General features: G+C 36.7%; 2 protein-coding genes across 2 annotated transcripts in view; one reads left to right on the top strand and one right to left on the bottom strand.

The window, feature by feature from the left end:
* Positions 1-14,911, top strand: part of atp2c1 (ATPase secretory pathway Ca2+ transporting 1) — a 41,604-nt gene extending 26,693 nt beyond the window's left edge. The window contains exons 13-27 of the mRNA XM_067409790.1: positions 349-446; positions 1,800-1,895; positions 1,974-2,063; positions 2,871-2,975; positions 4,046-4,202; positions 5,954-6,124; positions 7,773-7,870; positions 8,266-8,316; positions 8,403-8,569; positions 8,689-8,757; positions 9,695-9,811; positions 9,932-10,079; positions 10,565-10,660; positions 10,886-11,027; positions 13,323-14,911. Coding sequence (XP_067265891.1) covers positions 349-446; positions 1,800-1,895; positions 1,974-2,063; positions 2,871-2,975; positions 4,046-4,202; positions 5,954-6,124; positions 7,773-7,870; positions 8,266-8,316; positions 8,403-8,569; positions 8,689-8,757; positions 9,695-9,811; positions 9,932-10,079; positions 10,565-10,660; positions 10,886-11,027; positions 13,323-13,444 — 1,727 coding nt within the window. The 3' untranslated portion in view covers positions 13,445-14,911. The remainder of the gene's footprint in view (positions 1-348; positions 447-1,799; positions 1,896-1,973; positions 2,064-2,870; positions 2,976-4,045; positions 4,203-5,953; positions 6,125-7,772; positions 7,871-8,265; positions 8,317-8,402; positions 8,570-8,688; positions 8,758-9,694; positions 9,812-9,931; positions 10,080-10,564; positions 10,661-10,885; positions 11,028-13,322) is intronic.
* A 105-nt stretch (positions 14,912-15,016) lies between these two features.
* Positions 15,017-22,024, bottom strand: aste1a (asteroid homolog 1a). The gene is made up of 5 exons (XM_067409803.1): positions 21,746-22,024; positions 20,023-21,371; positions 19,719-19,932; positions 18,387-18,543; positions 15,017-16,093 (listed from the first exon to the last, which is right to left on the bottom strand). The coding sequence occupies exons 2-5, from the start codon at positions 21,319-21,321 to the stop codon at positions 15,688-15,690; spliced, it is 2,076 nt and encodes a 691-aa protein (XP_067265904.1). The 5' UTR covers positions 21,322-21,371; positions 21,746-22,024; the 3' UTR covers positions 15,017-15,687.
* Between the last annotated feature and the right edge of the window lie 187 nt (positions 22,025-22,211).

The raw sequence follows: 22,211 nt of genomic DNA, 5'->3' as shown, positions 1-22,211 counted from the left end.
TTTCATTTTTTTTTTTAATAAAACAAAGAAATGTAATTTATTTATATAAATAAAAGTTATACAATTTTTCAATTCAAATATTATTAGATGAGCCATTTCCCATTTGTAAAGCTGTTACCACTTGAGCCCACACATTTACATTTTACCATAGGGGTGTTATCACTCCACAAATATGTTGTTTGTGTTAATATGTGATAACATCATTGTGTGGGTGTCTTGGACAGTATTTTTCAATCTTTTTTTAATACCTGGTCTCATTTTCTCGTTTTCTCTTGCACAGATTTTTAATGGAATTCAGAATATCTTTGTTGTGTGTATTAAACTGAGAAACCTCCCTCTCATCTCCAGGCTGCTGTAATGTGATCTGCTCAGATAAGACCGGCACTCTCACTAAAAATGAGATGACAGTCACTCACCTGTTCACCTCTGATGGACAGCATGCTGAGGTAAGGGCCCTAAAATTTTTTAGGAGGGTAAAATTACACTACATGACCAAAGTATGTGGACAACCAAACACTAAAGTCATATGTGCTTGTTTAGCACCTAATTTAAACATTTTTGGCATTAATAGGTAGTTAGTCCTTCCTCACAGCTCCCATTTTAGGAAGATTTGCAACCATACATTGGAATCTGAATAAAGAGATTTGCTGTCATTCAGACTCAAGAGCATCATGTCAAACACTGTTCCTGGCTGGCTACACAAGGATGTGTTCAATTTGAAAGAACGACATGTGAAAGTCTTGAGAACTGTACTTAATTTGTATTTACACTACACTTCAAAAGTTTGCGGTCAGTTTTTTAATGAAATTAATACTTTTCATCAGCAAGCACGCATGAAATTCATCAAAAGTGACAGTAAATACATTTCAAATAAATGATTTGTTTATGAGCTTTCAATGAATGGAATTTATTAGTTTCCACAAAAATGTTAAGCAGAAATGTTTTCAACATTGATAATAATAGAAAATCTTTCTTGAGCACTAAATCATCATCATATCAGAATGCTTTCTTAAGGATCATGTGATACTGAAGAAATGGCTGCTGAAAATTCAGCTTTGCTATCACAGGAATAAATTACAATTTAATATATATATATATATAAAAAAAAAAAGGATTGTGCCTTGCTCTGTCGGATCTCATTTGTTCTGAAGCCATTACCATATTAGAAATACCGCAATCTTAAGTGTTAATAGCTGCGGTGTTTCATCAGCCCAATGAACCTGAAGAGAAGCCTCTGGTTTTCTCTCCCAGGAACAGAAGCGGCATCTGATGCCCGATGGCTTCATTGCCGTGCCATCGGCGTGCTCTAATAAATCTTCAAAGCAGTCAGCTGAGGAGTAGATTGAGTCTCTCACTTTTTAAACTTACTAGGTCGCTTCTCCCAGGTCTATTACATCATGCTTTTTTATTTCCCATCCCTCTGGGCTTCAAACAGAGCACTGTCAAAAGACTGCTAAAAGTCATCTAGCGTCTGTGTTCGAGCCTTGTGTGGCAGTGCATTTGTGTGTATGTTAAAGTTAGAAATCTTTCCTCAAAATGTAATAACGTCCTTGGAAAGAATGTTTCATGATTCCTTCAAATTTCTTTTAAAAATAAAGTTACTCACATAAAGTTGCTTGTTGGGTACAACAATAAAGTTGCTCATATCTCTAGAAATCTCTATTCGACATAGTCCCATCCTACATTTTTTTTCCCGTTTCACTTATAAATGCCATACTATTTAAGTTAAAAATGGGATGCGTTTCATGTTGACTTTAACGTCTTAAGATGTTCTTGACCTGATTTGGTATCTTTTACAGGTCACCGGTGTTGGGTACAACAATTCTGGTGAGGTATTGCTGGATGGAGAGGTGGTGCATGGTTTCTCCAACACCTCCATTAGCAAGATCGTGGAGGTGAGGTTGAGAAAAGAATATTATGCTGTTTGGATACTATAATGTGACATATTTAATTTGGTGTCTGAAATCCTGTAGGCTGGCTGTGTGTGTAATGATGCTGTGATCAGGAGCAACAACCTAATGGGCCGCCCTACGGAAGGTGCCCTCATCGCCTTGGCTATGAAGGTAGAGTATGTTGCGTTCTGCATGATGTGCTGATAATTATTGTTCTTTTGTGATACCACATGCAACTCTATCATAACTAAATCCAAACAGTGTGGTTGGATTTGCCTGCTGGCTCTTTCCACCTGTTCAAACACGAGGCAGCAGCCTGTGGGGATAATGCCTGCGTGGTACTGTCTGTCACCTAGTGTCACCTTATTTTGGCAAAATCAGAGTGTTTGAATCGTTTTTTCTGGCTCATGCTAATTAAGATGAGCAGACACGCTTTCACACCCCATGGAACAGGTTACTGTGGCAACAGCATCTCCCTTGAGGGTCCCGGTTGTGTTAACGTCTGGTACATTAATAACATTGTTTTCACCACAGGGACATTTACATGGGGTTTAAACAGAGAAATTGATGCAAATCCAAGGATAAAAAGAACTGGATTTTTACGTTTTCTGAAGAAAATGTGGGTGGTTCTTGTCTGCACAAAACTCATAGCCTCAATGTTAGGGTGTTCAGGGTCAGGCCCTTAACTATAAGAATTGGCAGTGTGAAAGAGTTTCAGACTTAATTTTTTATATGTTTGAACAGTGCTTTTGTTGAGGGATCCTTTTCTTCAGTTTTCCACAAAAGACTTTGTCTCGCATGATCTGACCTTGCCTTTCTTTCAGATTTAGATTTTGTATCTATCCATTCTTTTTTATAAGAGTTTTTCATGGAACCAGAAGTGATCAGTCTCTTTGAGATTAGATTGGATTTTCTATATCTTCCTTTAAGGATTCAAGTGAGCAGAGTATGTAACCACATTTTTTCTGTTGTTTATAGATGGGTTTGGAGGGGCTGCAGCAGGAGTTTGTGCGTTTGGAAGAGATCCCCTTCTCCTCCGAGCAGAAGTGGATGGCGGTCCGCGTCGTGCATCGCACCCAGCAGGTAAGCTGGGCCACATGGCAGAAAACACTTTGTAAACTTAAAGGAGTTGATGGTGCTAAGTAATTGGAGCTGAAAATTACTTGGCAACATCACAATAGTGCACGTTAAATTCACATTCACTTTGGTGATCCCATTGATTTACTTGCACTAAACGAACCCCCCCAAAGTGTTATGTCTTAAAATGGGTGGACAGTGCCCAAATGTTTGTCAACTTGACTGGCTTTTTATTACTACTCTCAGGCTCAAACTGAGCTCCCTCAAAGAGCTCTCTTGAAATCTTAAGAACCAATCTGAATGGGCAGCTTCATGCAGTTTATGGAAGTCAGGGTACACAACTGTTTATCATTCCACTGGGAAATAAAAGTGTGTTTAGGTACCAGGCTGCTGCATAAGAAGAACTATTTGTTAGGTTCACTGCTTTGTTTTCTGTGTTATGTCTTTGAAATAGTACCAAAGACTTTTTATTACACAAAGATTATGCACTCATATTACATAAGTCTCGCTGCCGTTAGATGCTTCGGTTGCTGTTCTGAGACTCGCACTTAGGACTGTACATGTGCATTGGTTGTCCATTTTAGCATAAGAAACAACATTTTTGAGTTGTGGTCAGATTTCATTGGTGATTTAAATATGAATCTTAATCGTAAGCTTGGTGAACAACTTTGGATAATTTGATTGGAGCTGTACTTGCATGAATTAAATGGCTGCCCGAGAGGCATTTAAAAGATGGCCGCCAAGTGAAATGGCTTGCGTTAAAGGGACTTCTCGACTTTGACATAAATTCTGATCTTCAAGTAATCATTTCATCTGTTTTGTGTGTACGACCAATCTCAAAGACTCATCATTTAAATAAGCTACAATTTTATTGCATGTTGGTCTGTTAATGTGGTGACATACCTATCCCTTAAATGTCATGTAAAAAAATGGTCACTTTACATATAAATTACACTGCCTTTTCTTTTCTAACTGGGCAGTACTTGGTCAGAATAAGCTGCAAATTTATTCTGTAGTCAAAAGTTTGGTTATGCGAGACTAACTATGTCTTTCCTTATATCTGATTTAAATGACAGGATAAGCCTGCCATGTTCTTTGTGAAGGGTGCCTATGAGCAGATCATCCGCTTTTGTGCTTCCTACAACAGTAAAGGCGTCACTCTGCCTCTGACCCATCAGCAGAGAGAACTCTACCAGCAGCAGAAGAGCTACATGGGTACTGCGGGTCTCAGAGGTACAGCACTTACAGTAGTACCGTTTGAATGTTTGGGGTTATCTGGGGTATTAAAAAATAATAATAATAATACATTTATTCTTTAAGGATGCATTAAAAATTGATCAAAAGTGACAGTAAAGACTTTTAAGAAATTTTTAAAGAAATGTAGGGCCCTATAATTTCCACGATCACGGAATCGCGGAATCCATTCATAAAAACAGAATTTACTATATAACGTGGAATGTCACGAAATTTGTCAAATTTTTGATGAATGAATTAAAAGCATGTCAGTACACGTAAATTAAATCGCGATATGGACTAGTGACTGAATATTAAACCGCGAAAAGACTAGTTAAACATGAATCCTGCATGCCTGTGTGCCTCTGAAATTAATGATACGGAAGCGCAGTTTCATTTACCTCACACCGCCTCACACACAATCGCGCAGGCGCACGCACGCTGAAGCACATGCGACGCTCGCAGTGTTTTCGTCCTTTGTCGCCTCACTATATGAACGCACAAATTCATCTCCACAGCTGCTCTGAAAGTCACTTCATCAGCATTTAACCGCTTCATTTAAGAAAACTACCGTCATAAACACAGAAACTCAAAGTTTTAGGCAAACCGTCAAAATAAAAGTTCGGACGGAATTTGGGGAAAAATAAAACGGATTTTATAGGGTTTTATATTTTTATACAAATGCTTATCTTTTGAACTTGTTTTCTACATTGATAATAATAAAAAAATGAAGACTGGAGAAATGACTGCTGAAAATTCAGCTTTTTAATATTTGAATAATAATTATATACAAATTATACAATATTAATAATACTTGTATTTTACAAATAATTATGATTATTTATTCTTTTATATTTTAACTTCTATTTGTCCATTTAAAAATAAGTGTAGTACTTACTGTTCCAATGGGATGCTTCTCCATCTCTGGATTTCAAAATTGTGTCCTTCCTTATTGTTCTCAATATTATGCATTTTATGCCACCCTGCTGTATTATTATTATTATTAGCTGACTAGCTATCAACTGATTCAGTGGTTGGGGGTGGCATTATGGGCTGACATAACACAATAACACAAAGGCTAGCAATAGCAAGCTAGCTTTGAAAGCATTAGATCCCACCCTCCCACAGAAGTATATTGTTTAATATTTAGACCACTTCTATTATTGACTGCTATAAGGATGTGAAGTGAGTTTCAACCAGGATAACAAAAAGTGTTTAGGAAAACCTGTGTTACCTCTGTCAGTACTTAAGAATGTGGCGTAAACTTTGCTGAAAGTTATTACTAGCTTCTTTATGTAAAGCTCTGATGTCCTACTTTTTATGAATTATTTGACTCTTCAGTCATGGCTTATATGATTGTTAAGAGCATTTCTGAAAAGTTCTATACATATAGCTCAGCTCATCTGGTTTCCCAAACTGTGGCTTAACGTCAAACGGCTTTCCTTCCATGATCAAATCACACATAACTTTGAAATGACACACAAATGTTTTTTTTGTGTCAGCTCTAATGGTGCCACCTTGTAGTTGCACCCTGGCAAGGCTTTCCCAGCTTACAGCTGGCCCGCTTGTCGTTTGGCTTGTTTTGATAAGATTAAGTTGTCTCAGAGGACGCAGAAGAAGTGCTTTCACATATTGACATTCCTCTCTATTAGCTTCCTTTAATTAAAGACATTTCATGGAGGACACAGTAATAATATTGAGATCAATCAGGTTTTGGCAGCAGCTGATGCTCTTCATCTGTCCTCTGGCAGTGCTGGCATTTGCTTCTGGATCTGAGATGGGCGCTCTTACCTTCCTGGGGCTGGTGGGCATCATCGACCCTCCTAGACCTGGAGTGAAAGAGGCCGTGGTGACGCTCATCGGCTCTGGAGTGGCGGTGAAGATGATCACAGGGGATTCTCAAGAGACTGCAGTGTCAATTGGTATGAAATTCAATAATGTTATTCCTTTTCTGTCTCAGCGGTGTGTCTCTCCATCTTCAACAATTGATATAATTTCTATACGTTTCCAGCACTTGCAAATCTCACCTTTTAGGGCTGGAAAATATAGCTACCAAATTAGATCATTTTCAGCTTTTTGACAATATTCTGTATTCTATATAGCAGGTTGGGCAAACATTTAACCTATTTGCTGGGTTAAAACAACCCAATTGCTGGGTTTCTCCATTTTTAACTCAGCATTTTTTTAGAGTGTACTATATAGTACACTCTAAAAAATGCTGATTTTTTTTAGAATGTTTGCTCAACCTGCTGGGTAGTTTTATTTAACTATTGTTTAAAAATGACTGTATTGTTTGCTTAAAAAGAACTCAAAATATGTTGGAAATGAACATTTAGTAATAAATTTAATGAATAATAATATAACAATAAACATTAAATTGATTATTAATAAATGTTCACCTTTTGATTATTGTTGCCTCTAGTAAATATATATATATATATATATATAAACAGTGCTTCCCACAGGTTTGAAATATACTTGCCGTGGTAGCCCTGTGAAAAATCCTCCTATTACCCACGGCACAAAAATGGTCTACTACATGTGACAAACAAATAATGTTTTTATCATTATTTATTTTATTTTTTATTTAATTGTAATTACATAGCATACTATTACATTTAATTACATACTGATATTATGCATTATTATGCATTGTAAATTATGCAAAATTACAGCATTTAAATGGTTCTCCTTTTCCTATGTTTTCTTTGTGGTCATATATTATCTCTCTCAGTGAATGGGACACAGATTTTAGTAAAATTTATATAATGAATAATATGTGTGTCAAATAATGTTCTTAGTCTTTTCTTCCTGTGGGGGAGACTTCAATAATTTACTATGAATTAAATGAAAATCAAATTAAATACAATTTATTGTGTAACCAAAATACCAATAATGCCCAAACGAAAAAGAAAAAAACTTAGCGTGTGACTTTTAATTATAAACAAGCCCAAAATACACCGGGACTCTTATTTTGAAATGCCTGTACTATTGCAGGCTGATCCTTCAGATTCTTACAACCGTCTAAAATGTTTTATATAAAGGCCATGAAGTAGACATTGTAATAATTCATCAACATGAGTTCATTAGCAATCGCTTGGCATAAATCTGCGCTTTTCATTGATTGAGAATCACTTTGAAGCAGTTTTGTGCAAGCTTGTAGAACGCGCAACAGCACCCCCTTGTGACTTTGCAAAATGCAGCGCCCGTGGGAATATCAGCGGGAGTAAACAGTTCTGACGCACATATAACGAGCAGGTACGAAACGACTAGTTAATCGATCGCGGATGGTTTCATTATCTTGGGCGGATATAAAAGTATAAGAGGATAAATATATAAAATCAAAAAGCTAAAAGCAAAAATGTGTCTCCAATATACTTGGGCGGCCGTTATTAATCCTGGGCGGCCCGCCCAAGTAAAGTCTATGTGTGGGAAACACTGAATAATATTTTGCTAGCAAATCATATAATTAATTTTGCAGCATCAGCAAAGCCATTGTGAAAATATCATGAATATTCAATATGACACCCTACTCGCATATTTTTATTCTATTGCCTTTCTCCACCACAGCAAGTCGACTGGGTCTCTATACCAAAGGTTCTCAATCTCTGTCTGGAGATGAAGTCGACCAGATGGACATCCAGCATCTCTCTCAGATAGTGTCCAGGGTATGAATACGCCTTCATACACTCTAAGCTGCTTCTTAGCACTATGATCCAAAAGACCCACAGCTGAGTTTTGGACAGGTTTCAAAACCACATGAACGGTCTTGAAAATTGTTCGTTGGCTGATACAAGAATAAGGGCTGGTTCACACAATTCCATTCCACTGCGCTACTTTAACATTGTTTTTCAGTGTAAACAAGTGCTACACGAATGTCTTTAACCGTTGTGTTCATGTCTCACATCATTTGCAGCATGTCGTGGCATTCTAAAAACATGGTGCTCAAGTTTCAAGCTTTTTTCATTCCACTGACATGCTATCTCGCATTTTTAACAGCGTTTTCCTGTATGAACAGGTCCCAAGATGTGCCATGAAATTAATTTGTAACTTCTCTCCACAGATAGTGGTATTCTATAGAGCCAGCCCTAGACACAAGTTAAAGATAGTTAAGGTGAGTGCACAGAGCAGATTGTTTGTGATCGTGCTTCACATATGGCCATATATATTTTTTAAATGTTTTTTTTTTTCTGGCTTCAGTCCTTACAGAACATCGGTGCAGTTGTCGCTATGACAGGAGACGGTGTTAATGACGCGGTGGCTCTGAAGGCAGCAGACATCGGTGTGGCTATGGGTAAGACCGGCACTGATGTCTGCAAAGAGGCAGCAGACATGATCCTCGTAGACGACGACTTTCAAACTATCTTGTGAGCATATGGTTTCTTGTTCTTTTTTCTTTTTTTTGGCTTTATCAAACTTGTGTGGATCGCTGATATGACATCTGATGTGTTTACACATGTCCTCAAGCCTTTGTTTCTCACTCTAGGTCTGCCATTGAAGAAGGAAAAGGGATTTACAACAACATTAAGAACTTTGTGCGCTTTCAGCTGAGCACGTGAGTTGGCATGGTTTCATATCAGAAATTATTATTATTTATTTATTTATTTATTTGCTTTTGTATGTGGTGTGCGAGAAGCCAGATGGGTGTGCTGTTTTTAGTTGCTCTGCAGATTTAGTCTAAATATTGAAAATAATTTTTCTGGTGACCTAGTGTCCTTGTTTTTTTGTTTTGTTTTGTTTTATTTTGTTTTATTGTATTGTTGTGATTTTTTTTTTTTTTTTTTTTTTTTTTTTTTTTTGCTCATGTATAAAGGCCAAAGATTTAACAGTGTGAAAATCCCAATCCCAAAGATTTAACAGTGTGATTTTTAAATATTTCAGGGTGCTCCTGTCACTCATTGTTTTAATTAATCTTAGGCTGTGTTTATTTGATCAAAAATACTGTAAAAAGTTTATATTGTGAAACATAATGTAAATTAAAAAAAAATTAATTGTTTTCTATTGTGAAATATTTTAAAATGTAATTTATTCCTGTGATGGAAAAGCTGAATTTTCAGCATTATTATTCCAGTCTTCAGTGTCACATGAGCCTTCAGAAATTATTCTAATTCTAATATGCTGATTTGGTGCTCAAGAAATATTTATTATTATTATTAATGTTGAAAACACTTGTGCTGCTTATAAAGCTATAGAAATAGAAAGTTCAAAAGAACAATACTTATATTACTTATACATGACTATATAAACATTTAAATGTGTATATTATATATTATTATATACTTTTTATATTTTTTAATAATTTAACTTTTATTACTTTTCTTTATACTATACAATAATATTTTTGGTATGTGTTTGTGTATATATATATATATATATATATATATATATATATATATATATATATATATATATATATATATATATATATATATATATAATATTTATGAATAATGATAAAATAATCTCTAAATCTTTGTGCTCACTTTCATTAGGAGCATTGCTGCCCTCACCCTCATCTCCCTGGCAACGCTTATGAACTTCCCCAACCCTCTGAATGCCATGCAAATCCTCTGGATCAACATAATCATGGATGGGCCGCCAGCCCAGAGGTAATAAATTGATTACAAACTGATTTATCACCGGCATTGGTCAGGACAACAATAGTTTAGTGCATGACCATTGAACATTGCTTATGTCAGAATAAGAATGAACTTGAATTCTTCTTCTAGTTTGGGAGTGGAACCTGTTGATCGGGACGTGATCAGGAAACCCCCGCGGAACGTCCGAGACAGCATCATCACACGCAGTCTTATGGTGAAAATTCTAGTGTCGTCCTTCATCATCGTTTGCGGCACACTGTTTGTGTTCTGGAGAGAGGTAGGCGATTATTCATTGCCTTCCTGAACATCATTTGTGTTCTGCTTTGTTTTTCATTTGTGTTCTATTTATATTCAAAACAGGGCATTAGGTAAATGACTAAACTATTTGTTAACACTGTGCCTTGTTAGAGGCATCATGCAATGCTGTTTATATATTAGCTTTGTGGTGTTTTTTTGCCTGTCTACTTGAGAATTAATATGGAGCCTTGGTACACAAGTGCCATTACCTTTCCTAGCCTCTAATTGGTTAGAAACACTTCAAACAAGAGCCGTAAAATGATTAAGTATTGTTTTTCTCTGGGTAATGTAGCATCGAAACAGTTTTGGAAAATGTAGTATGTAATGGAGTACATTTAAATTTAATGAAATAATTGTCTCCTGAAAGCTGTAGGAACTATGCTAAAAGCTTTTCAAGGAACCACAAAAGCATGTCCCCCCCCCACCACTTCCCTTTAGTCTAATAAAAAAAAAAATTTCTTTCAGCTGCGGGACAATGAGATCACCCCACGTGACACCACCATGACATTTACCTGTTTTGTGTTCTTCGATATGTTCAACGCACTCAGTTCCCGATCACAGGTATAGGCATCAACAAAACGTACAAGCATGTTTCCTTTCTCATGGAATATATTAAGAATGTGGGGTGAGCAGAATCTTAAACACTGCCCCCTGCTGTAGGAATTATGAGTCATGTTGTTTAAAAAGTTCATAATGGCAAAGTGCGTTTTCCTGTCTTTGATTAGTGTTTAAGGCCTGGATTTTATGCCACTGAATCATCAGAAGTCTCTCTTCACTGTTTTGCAGACACGGATGGTGCATGAGATGGGCTTATGCAGTAACAGGATGTTCTGCTATGCTGTGCTGGGCTCCATCATGGGCCAACTCCTGGTCATATACTTCCCTCCACTACAGAAGGTCTTTCAAACAGAGAGCCTCAGCATTTTCGGTATGCAAACAAAAAAAAATGCAGGAAACCACAGTACACCACATTTTTCATATCACATACAGTGGAGTCCAGGAAAATATGCAGAAGAAAATTGATTCTGTGGTATTTTTAGTTCTCTAATAAATAAGTAAATATGTGACATTCATCATGCAAATTCCTTGTATAAACAGTTCAAGATTCTCATTGGAACATTCTTAAATCATCCTAGAGCAGTGTTCTTTTAATACTATTTATAGTATTTATTAGCATTTTGAATTCAAAAATTACATTTCTGTCATTAATTACTCATCATGTCATCACCCTCATGTCATTCCAAACCCGTAAGACCTTAGTTCATCTTCAGAACGCAAATTAAGATATTTTTGATGAAATCCGAGAGGTTTCCGAATCACCCATAGGCAGCAGCGTCATTGTACCTTTCAAGGCCCAGAAAGGTACTGGCCAATAATAATGACAGGGAAGAGATGAATAGAGTAAAATAATAGAATAGAGTTAAAGAATAGAGATAAAGGACACCCTATGATTAGAGTGTTGAATAAAGTAATTATTTTTGTTTTGTTTTTGCGCACAAAAAATATTCTCATCGCTTCATAACATTAAAGTTGAACCGCTGCAGTCACGTGGACAATTTACCAATGTCTTTACTACCTTTCTGGACCTTCAAAGATGTAATGACGTTGCTGCCTATGTGTAGTTCAATACCTCTCGGATTTCAATAAAATATCTTAATTTGTGTTCCAAAGATGAATGAAAGTCTTATGGGTGTGGAACGGCCTGAGGGTGAGTAATTAATGACAGAAGTTTAATTTTTGGGTGAACTAACCCTTTAAGTTATGTGATTGTCCATTTTTATTCATTTTTTTAATTTTGTAATCTTTATTTTTATTTCAGTTTTAGAAATTTTGGGTCTTTTATTACAGCTTAAATTTTTATTTCAGTTAGTTTCCAGGGCAAAATTTCAATTTTTTTTTTTTTAATTGAATTTTTATGTTATTTAATTTCAGCTTTATTTTAATTAACGAGTTTATATAGTTATGGTTTTAGTTTTAGTTAAATAACTAACCCCGTCCAAGAGAACATGATTATCATGTTTTACATAAACTTGTGGATTTTTGAATGCTGAGCATTACAGCAAATCATTTAATACCAAATATTAATTCTGAACATGTTCTTTTTCATATTTTAAATTTGTACAGCTAATAAAGTAAACAAATTCTTAATTCTTTATTAAATTAAACAAAAAAAAAATATTGGCTTATCATGTAATTAATTTAAACAAAACAATTCTTTCTATGTGTATTTCATTGTTGATTTAGTTGAGCACCTGTGCCCAGTTGCATAAAGCACCTTAAGTGTAATTTTCCCTTAAGATCACCCTTATGTTTCCCTTAAACTTAAGGGTGTTGCAGAAAATAACCGTTAAGTACTACTTAAGGGTTTCTTTAGGTGAAACGTCATAAACCCTAAGAATTTCCCTTAAGTATGTATTTTTCACTTAGGTAATCCCTTAAAAAACGTCTCATTTCCCTAAGTATAACATAAGGTTAGGAAAACCTGTTAAAAAAAGTGTTACATGAAGTGAGCAGGTTCAATCCAAGTCTTCTAACGAGACACGATGGACTGCTTTATATGATAAACAAATTGTACTTTAGCGGTTTATTCACATAAACATTGATGAAATCACATATGTAGCCCATCTTATATGGTCAACGGAAGCGCAAACGTTCTTGCGCGCACGTTTGAGCGTCCCACACAGCCGTAATCATAAGGATGTCTTTCAATAAATGGACATAAATGATGAGTGAATATTAAAAAATATTTTTATTTGTTATCCAAAGACGAATGAAAGTCTTATCGGTTTGGAACGACATGAGGGTGAGTGAATGACGGCAGAAATCTCAATTTTGAGTAAACTATCAATTTGAGTTTCTCGTCTGGTCGTTCTTTCATATTTTGTTTTCCTTATCCATCTTATGTGGTTTTCTGTGAAAACTTACCACGATATGTATTAACAAATAACGTGTCCATGGCAACAGAAGAATTTTATAACGGCAAAGCCTGGGATGCTGTCGTGAAACACTTAACGATTTCCCTTACCTAAGAGAACAGTTTAAGAGATTATATGCAACACCCTTAAGTCATTCCCTTAGTTAAGGGGAAATCACGCCTTAAGTGTCATACTTAAGGGAAAAACTTAAGGTGCTTTATGCAACCGGGCACTGCACTTATTGTGTTTAGGATGTGCGTGCTTCACGTGTTTTGTTCACTGATATATGCACTGTCCTCTCCGTGCAGATCTGCTGTTCCTGCTGGGCCTCACGTCCTCTGTCTGTGTGGTATCGGAAGTTATAAAGAAATTAGAGCGACTCAGAGGCAGAGAAAAAATGGCAGACACTGACGATTTCCATGACGTATGACACACATTGTGTCCTGTGCAGGAGAGTGTGGGCGGGGCTGGGGCGTGTTGTTTAGAATGTGGCTTGGACCGGTCTCATACCGTACGAAACAATCCAGTGTGATCAGTCGGGTCTGGCCTGTATGTGCAGTTCCTTTTTTTACGGTCAAGACCAGGAGCTGATTGTGGAGCTATGAACTGGTCCTGGCTGAAATGTCGCCTCTTGCCCGTGGAGATGCTTTGGTGTGCTGCTTTATGACTGTACTACTTCCCATAGCATCTGGAAGAACTTTATTTATGAGATACTGTATTTGTCCATACAGTGGCTGTCTTGATTTCATGATTTAAGGGATGTATTTTTTGATTTATTATTATTATTAAAAGGATTTTGTGTCTTCTGTTTAAACATTTCTGGTTAGAGGTTTGTGGAACAATATGGATAATGCCTTTCTGCATTCCAGATTCCAAATTATGCTTGAATAATCATTTATTTTGCATTGCAAAATGCTGTGAGCTTTTGTCCTCTTAAACCATGAGCGTTCCCGTGTTTGGTGGAACAGACCACTTAAAATCTCATGTTTTGGGTCCCAATGAGACTTGAGGTGTGAATTAATACGCGCGTGATGTGCTAAACCATCACATCATTTACTTAAAATAATTGAAAATTTTTCATTGATGCCATATTCATTTTGTAACTGAAGATTATAAGATACAGGATCCCACAATATGATGGCATTACGAGATTACAGGGTCCCACCTTATGATGACCGTCAAGGTACATGCACTAGTAGATCTATGCCCTTATATTAGACTGATGGTTAATACAACTGGCTTGTACAAGTACTTATCAGTTCCTCTGTATTTACATAATATCAGTATGATATTATTACTTTCCTTATGTTAATACACTGGTATCAGGGCCATCTGAAGTAAGATTTTGCCTTTTTTTTTTTTTAACCTTACTTTGGCTTTTATCTATAGTGTTATTTATTTTCTCACCAGTTTGGTGCTTGGTTAGGTGAATGCTTAGTATTTTTAGGTTTAATGATGTAGTTGGTTAAATGGATGCTCATGTTGGGTGTACAGAAATGTTTGACTAAAGTCTGACTGACACTAACCCCCTCCGTGCCCCCACCCCATGCCGAAAAACCTCAGTGCAGCCCACCAGCATAGTCTTATTTCCATCTGCCAACGCTGTATCTTGTTACAGTATGTTTTTACAGTATGTGATCATATTTCTCCTCTGTATTGCAGATAGTGGTTGTTTATGGCCACATTGTGCAATTCTTTTTCTGCCCGTTCTGTTTTCTAGCATCTCTCTTGCTTTGAAAACAAACAATGTAATACACTGATATTGAACAGTATGAACATTTTAAATGAAGGGTGATAGGTAAAAAGTTTTTTTTTTCTTTTTTTTTTTTCTATTTTTGAGATTGTATTTATTTTATTGTGGTTTGCACAGCTGAAACCAGTAATCTGTTGTGGTCATTTCCGAACACAATTGTACAATAAAATTTTTTACAAATTAAAAATCTGTATTTAATCTGATTATTTAACTATACCTTATGTAAAGGAATGAAATTCATGCACTACATGAATTATTTCAAGTCAAGTCCATTTTTATTTGTTCAGCACTTTTCACAATGCACATCGTTTCAAAGCAACTTTACAAAAATTCATGATGAAAATGTTTATAGTACTTTAATGCACAATTGTCCACGTTGCAGTTTAGAGTTGGACAATAAGATATACAGGCAGTCAATTGGTTGACATTTACTCTATTGTCTATATAATTTTATGTGAGTGTACTGTATGTTGTTGAATATACTTCAAGTAATTGTAAGTTAAAATATGTAGTAATATAGAAATCTATAAAGTTATTTACAATTTAAAATAGAAAAATAATTTAATACTTCAATTAAAAACTTCCATGTTATGTTTGTGAATATGTTCATTAAAATACTCTGGTAAATAGAAATAATTGGAATTACAACAATCATAGTCCAATTATTGAAAAAACATAAGACCTTCTTAATACCAATATTCAACAGCTTATTACAAATATCTCATAATGATTTTTGATTTAAATCAAGCAAAGTCATGCAATAAATAATATAACAATATAACAAAAACAGTATTGTGCATGACGTGATTCTGATATCATACAGTGGACATGCTATCATTTTAACATTCATTCTGATGCAATGCCTTTCCCTATTTCCATTGTAAGTACATCACTGCAAACTGATGATTTTTTGTTTGTTTTTACAAGTCGAAGCATCTCCTGTCATATTTCTTGGAGGGATTATAAGCATTGCGAGCTTTGGCCTTGTGTCTGGTACGGATGGCCATACTGTTCCTTTTGTTCCAATCGAGATCATCATCTTCATTGTCATCGATATCCTCATTCATCAGATGTTCAAACCAACTGCTCAGGTCATCTATAGACTGATTCTGGCCTTTGTAGCCACTCTGCGTTTTCCCAGCATCTCTGCGCTCAAGCCCAGTTTTCATTTTCTTGATGAAGTCTTCACCCACTAAGCTCACAGTTGCATCCTTCAGCTGTTTGAAGAGCTGTTCAGCGCTTGAGCCCCTCATCAGCAGAGACTCCAGAGCGATGCCTCTCCTGAGCTCTCGAACAACCTCGTGCACCAGTGTTCCACTGTACAAACTAAACAACACAAAAACACACTTAGTATTCATGTGCACTTCTAAGATGTAAATATATATATATATATATATATATATACAACCCTCACAACAACCCATGGTGTGACATATTATGTATTTAACAAAAACTACGCCCAAACAGAAAAGCTATTGGTGGAAAAACTAAGGACACCCTATCATCGTTATCTGTATGACTTCATCAGTCTCTCACATTATTCAGGAGGAATTTAGGTCCAATCTTCTTTACAATGTTGCTCCAATTTATTGATGTTTGTGGACATTTGTCTATGCACCGCTCTCACCACAGCATTTCAGTCGGGATGAGATCTGGACTTGACTGGGCCATTGCAACCTTGATTTTTTTTTTTTTTTTTTGTAGATTTTCTGGTGATCTTCAGATCATTGTCTAGTTGCATGACCCAATTTTGACCAAGCTTTAGCTGTCGGACAGATAGACATTTGACTCGACAATAGTTTGTTATACAGAGGAGTTCATGGTCGACTCAATGACTGTGAGATGCCCAGGGTCTGTGGCTACAAAACAAGCCCAAAATCATCACTCCTCCACCAGCATTCTTGACTTTTGTTACGAGGTGTTTGTTCTGACATGCTGACGTGCATTATGGCAAAACATCTCCACTTTGGTCTTGTCTGTTCAAAGGACTTTGTTCCAGAAGTCTAGTGGTTTGTTCAGTAAACCTAAGCTGTGCTGCCATGTTTTTTTTTTTTTTTTAGAGAGAAGAGACTTTCTCCTGGCAACTCTTCCAAACATGCCACATTTGTCCTGTTTTTTCTAATTGCATTGTTATAAACTTTATCATTTAACATGTGAACTGAGGCCTGTAGAGTCTCAGACAGAGTTCTTGCGTGTTTTGCGATTACTCTAGTATTACACAGCCTGATGTTGGGGTGAATTTGCTGGGACACCCACTCCTGGGAAGATTGGTGTCTGATTTGAATGTCTTCCACTTGTGAATAATCTTCCTCACTGTAGAATAATGGACTTCAAATTGTTTGGAAATGGCTGTATAACCCTTCCCAGATAGAAGGCAGCTGCAAATGCTTCTCTAAGATCATTGTTGATGTCTTTCCTCCTTCACATTGTGTTAACACACAACTGAAGGCTCCAGACCAGCAAAGTGCCAGAACTTCACACTAGCTGATGATCAATTAAGCAAAAGCATTTGATTAGCAGTGCCTGACTGCTATATACCCGCTTAATTCCTAAGGAATCGATAAAGCTGTAAAAGCTTTCACCCATGGCTTTTCCATTTTGGCCTAGTTTTTGATAAATAAATAATGACAGTGTTATATGTCACATGTTAGTATTTTATTTTCCCAAGACCTGCCAAGCACCAATGATTTTTTTTTTTTTATGATGTCCTGATTTGGAAAACCATGGAATTCAATGTGTGGCAAAGTGTGGTTTTGGACGTTATCAGCATAAATCCTTAGCATTTTTTGGTGCAAATACATTAAAGTAACTTGACATTATCATTGAAGACCAGCAATAATAATTTTCATTTTGATTAAATAATAGTGGCAATATATACATGTCAAAGTCAGACATGCCCCTTTGACAGTTGTGATGCCTGGTTACTGGTTTAAACTTGGCCCAGGTTTACAAAAGATTTTGGGTCAGCACACCTTAATAGCTTCAACAATTGATTGCCAATTAATTTTTAGAATACAATGAACCAATCAGAACCCAGTTTAGGACAGATAGCTGCTAATGGTGTATATTTGGATGAATCAAAAAATTGCGTTTTTTTTTTCTATGTATAAACTGTTTATGTAATAAAATGTTTTCGTAGTTTATGTTGTCCCTTATCAGTGCAAAATTATCACAAATTAAAAAGGATTCATGCTATTCATGCAATATTGTCCAAAGCACCACTTTTCTAAGGCGTTTCCAAACTTTTGGAGGGTGGTGTGTGTATATATATATATATATATATATATATATATATATATATATATATATATATATATATATATATATAAGGATTCATGCTAACATTGTCCAAAACACCACTTTTCTAGGGCATTTCCCACCCTAGAAAAGTGTTTTTTTGGACAATATTACCATGAATCCTTTTTAATTTGTGATAATTTTGCTCTGATAAGGGATAACATAAACATATATAATATTCTATTATTATTATTATTATTAGCACAGGCTAGAGAAAGGAACTGAATTGGCAATCACAAACCAGCGGTTTATAACAATAAGGATGAAAAGGACAATGATTATCAAAAAAAGTATGGTTTGTAAGTAATAAAGGGTGTTGTACCGTGCACACTCTGGTTCAGATAGTGGAAGATACAGTAAACAATTGAGATTGAGACTCCACGTCAGGCACGACTGCCATTGGCTGTAAAGATGAGCTGCTTCCTCCTCCAAATAGATCTTTCTTCGACCCGTTTGTAGTTTGAGTCTGAACAGCATGTCTAAACCACCAAACAAAAACAAAAATCACGTATTGATGTTTTTTTCCCCAAAGTGTTATGCACTTGCTTAACACAATTTTGAAAACTCCAGCCAGGGACGTGCACAGAAATTTTGAGGGGCAGTTGCTCTGACCTAAAAAAGGGCACTCCCCTACCAAACATCTTAAATAGTGTTTTGACATCGACAACCCAAGTGCATTTTACCTCAAACTTGCGTCTAGTTAACTTTCTAAAGTAGCAATCGCTTCTCGGGTCGACATTAACACACTGACAAAATTATATTCAGAATTAAAAATATTTTTATACCACTTTTTAATGTGTGAGATTGTGTAAAGGTTTTCACGAGATACCAACCTTTCGCGAACTTGCTTCCAACACGCGTTCTCATGGAGGCGCGGTGTGCACGGAGGGGAGGGGCTATGCGCGCGCGAGTATGTGAGAGAGACGCGTGAGAGACGCAGGGAAATGAAATGCAGCTGAACGTTTGCTCTATGAAAGACATTGACAAAGACGAAAACTAAGGACATTTAATCTATAATTTTATTTTAGTTAGTTTTGCCAAACACACATTACAGTTTTGGTTAGTTATCGTTTTTTTGTAATGCCTCGTTTTTATTTTTATTTCAGTTAACGACGATGTTTTTTCCCACCTAGTTTTCGTTTTTTCGTTAACGACCTTACTCACCTTTCCGACAACGTTAAGTCGTCCCACCCGACAACCGCGACAATCTCCTTCTAGTACCGCTCATGCAGGCTCAGCTCAGGTGCCGGTCGCGTGCAGCGCTGCAGCCACGTAAACAGAGTTTGCCCTTCCCCTACTGACTTTCACTTTCGGACGGGTGCCCGAATATGGAAGTGAATGAGGCTTTGCGATTTTTTTTTTTAATCTAGGCCTACGTGAAATTCTGCATCCATTGTACGATTTTTTTATTTATTTTTTTCCACCTCGGAAGGGCAACGTGAGTCAAGAAGGGCATATGGGCAGTTGCCCGGGCAACCTGAGCAACCCCCCTGTGCACGTCCCTGACTCCAGCAATGTTTTGCCCATGCCATTTAGGTAATCATTACACCATATTTCCCTTTTTGGCATACGTGCCTGAGGCTGCTTTGTTACTTTATTGCATGCAATGAAAACATAATCTGCTAACAAGATAATAATAAATGATAGTCAATACCTCTTTCTGTTTTAGGTGTACTTCTGAGCTTTCCATAGACCATTCCCAGTAGCAGCCCCCAGAGATGCACTTGGCACGGCTGAGGTTGTGCGTTTACAAGCCAGTAACGTGTCGCCAACATTTGCAGCTGTAGAGCACCTGGGATCCCTCTTAACATTGTGGACGACACACCCAAAGTGTCAAGGAGCACCTGAAGACGCACGTCATGTGGTTCCTAGAAACATTAGAAAGACAAATACTGTAAAACAAACAGTTTCATTTCACTTCAAAACTGTGCTAAGACATCCTTAGCATCCTTCATTACCTTCCATAATGTGTCCAGTTGAAGTTCTTCCATCACTCTGGTCTGTTTGGCTTCAACCTTCTGATTTCTTATCATTAATTCTTGTCTGCCGTATTCCTCAACATAGCGCTTGCTTGTGCCAGTGAATATTTTAAGGGCTTGTTTATCTGCTGTCGGTTTTTCTCTCGACAACAGTAACCCGTAAATCACCTGGCGTATGGGACGAGAGGTTTCACTGCTGCAAGGGAGTTCGAAATTCTCAACCTGGGACATCAAGAAAACCCTTTGGTGTAACAGTGCATCGATGATGGTGGCGCTCATCCTCCCCTCAAGTAGAGGCTTCAAGGTCCATTTAGGCAGAACTTGCAGAGGACCTGTCAAAGCCATCTGTGGGATCGCATTTGAGTTAAAGAACTGGGCAAGAGAACCAGAGATGAGCTTGTACTCTTCCATTCCCTTCAAAAGTGCTTCTTGGACGATGGCCTTTTCTTTGTTGTCTATATATTTCAGCAAATTGCTTATAGCTTCTTCTGGCCCTGGAAACTGGGATAACCAGTTAAGCAACCCATCAATACGGGCATTTTTCATGCCAGTTACCGAGTACTCCTCCCATTCCAGGCCCTTGATATTTGGCAACTTCACATAATCGTTGCCTGAGATGGAAGCGAAGAGTGGGAGAAGGTCAGCGTTCATTTTGATAGATTCACAGAAATTTCCCACTGTAAAGTATTGGACTTGGATGAATTTTTGGTTTGTCCTTCTGTCCACACTCACGTTTTTCCACTGGAAATGTGTGATTGGCAGGAATTCCGCTTTGAGGTTGAATATATAGAAGTCACTGTCGTTGGACAGAACTGGACAATTCCACTCTTTAGCCAAGGCAGCAATTTCCCAATCAGCCTCTTCAAGACACTGAACCAGCGGTACCTTGAGCTTATGAAGTAGCTGTCTGAACACCTTATTAACGAGCATCGGAAGGACTGTCCCTCTCTTCCCTATAGACAGGGCATAGGCCGCATTTATTTTCTGCTGTTTTCGTTTCATGATAGTGTCTAATTTTTTGTCGGTGTGGTCAGTCCCGCCATCAAGTACAACATATGGGCGAATGTCACATGCCGCGAGGTTCTTAAAGAACTGTATGATCAGCTCCTCAAAAGCATCATAGTCTCCTCCATGCATCTGATCCAAATTGCAGTCAAAGTACAGCGAATAAAATAAGTTACATCCATCAATTATTAGTTGATTGTCTCTAAAAGCCCAGCTCCTTAAATAATTTCTGTCGCTGCTTTCAATGTAGCTCTTCAGTCCTTGGACTCCCATGTTGAGAAATGTCTGTCAACAACTTTCAGTAATATTTTGCTTTTTGCTTGCTGTGAAAACATGAATAATTTTCTAAATATTGAGGTTGTAATAAGTAGCCTAGCTATAATAAATTAATGTATAATTTATAAAATGCATACAAATAATATTTAACATCAAAGTAGGCTATTGCAAATAATAGTATTTAATATCAACGTATTCAAAATTAATACATATTCGACATAATTTGCATTAGCCTATATAAAAAGTTATATCGTAATGTTAACTGTTCCTTTAACAGTATAGTGAAAAATTTTACAAACATATCAACTTCATAATTCATCTGATATCAAATGTCAAATTGCGTTCTTAATTTGGTAGGAATATAAATATAAAGTGCTATGTTTAAGAAGAAATAATATTAAAGCAATTGAAAACAGCTTACCGAATGTTGAGAAATGGATGTGTGTGAGGCGTCTGTGCGCTTCATGTAGCCTGTAGATCTTCTTATATAAAACAGTCGGGAAAGCGAAACTCATCCATATGACGTTAGGAATTTCTTACAAAGCGAAACTTGGCAGCAGCACCATCACAACCACGAGACTGTTATGGATACTTCTAACATGTCAACATAGGCTATAAATATCTACAAAAACGCAAAAAATATTACCAAACATAACAAATCAGATTAGCCAATCTGTTGTGCGGTACAAAGAGTCGTTTTTTGAAATGGGCTTAAACGTTTTGTGTTTTATATATGCAGTAACATAAAATACAGAGATACTCATAGACCATGCTATTTTTTTTTTATTTTTTTTTATCTTGTTTACTTATTGTCTTGATATCAGAGTGAATTTCTATGTCATGAATCGCCTGTGTATTTCAGTTACATCCTTGATCTAAGTGATATG

Source organism: Chanodichthys erythropterus, chromosome 2 (genome assembly GCF_024489055.1).
Source record: "Chanodichthys erythropterus isolate Z2021 chromosome 2, ASM2448905v1, whole genome shotgun sequence".
Lineage (NCBI taxonomy): Eukaryota > Metazoa > Chordata > Actinopteri > Cypriniformes > Xenocyprididae > Chanodichthys > Chanodichthys erythropterus.
The sequence above is the reverse complement of the archived record's forward strand: the minus strand, read 5'-3'. Positions and strand labels throughout refer to the sequence as shown.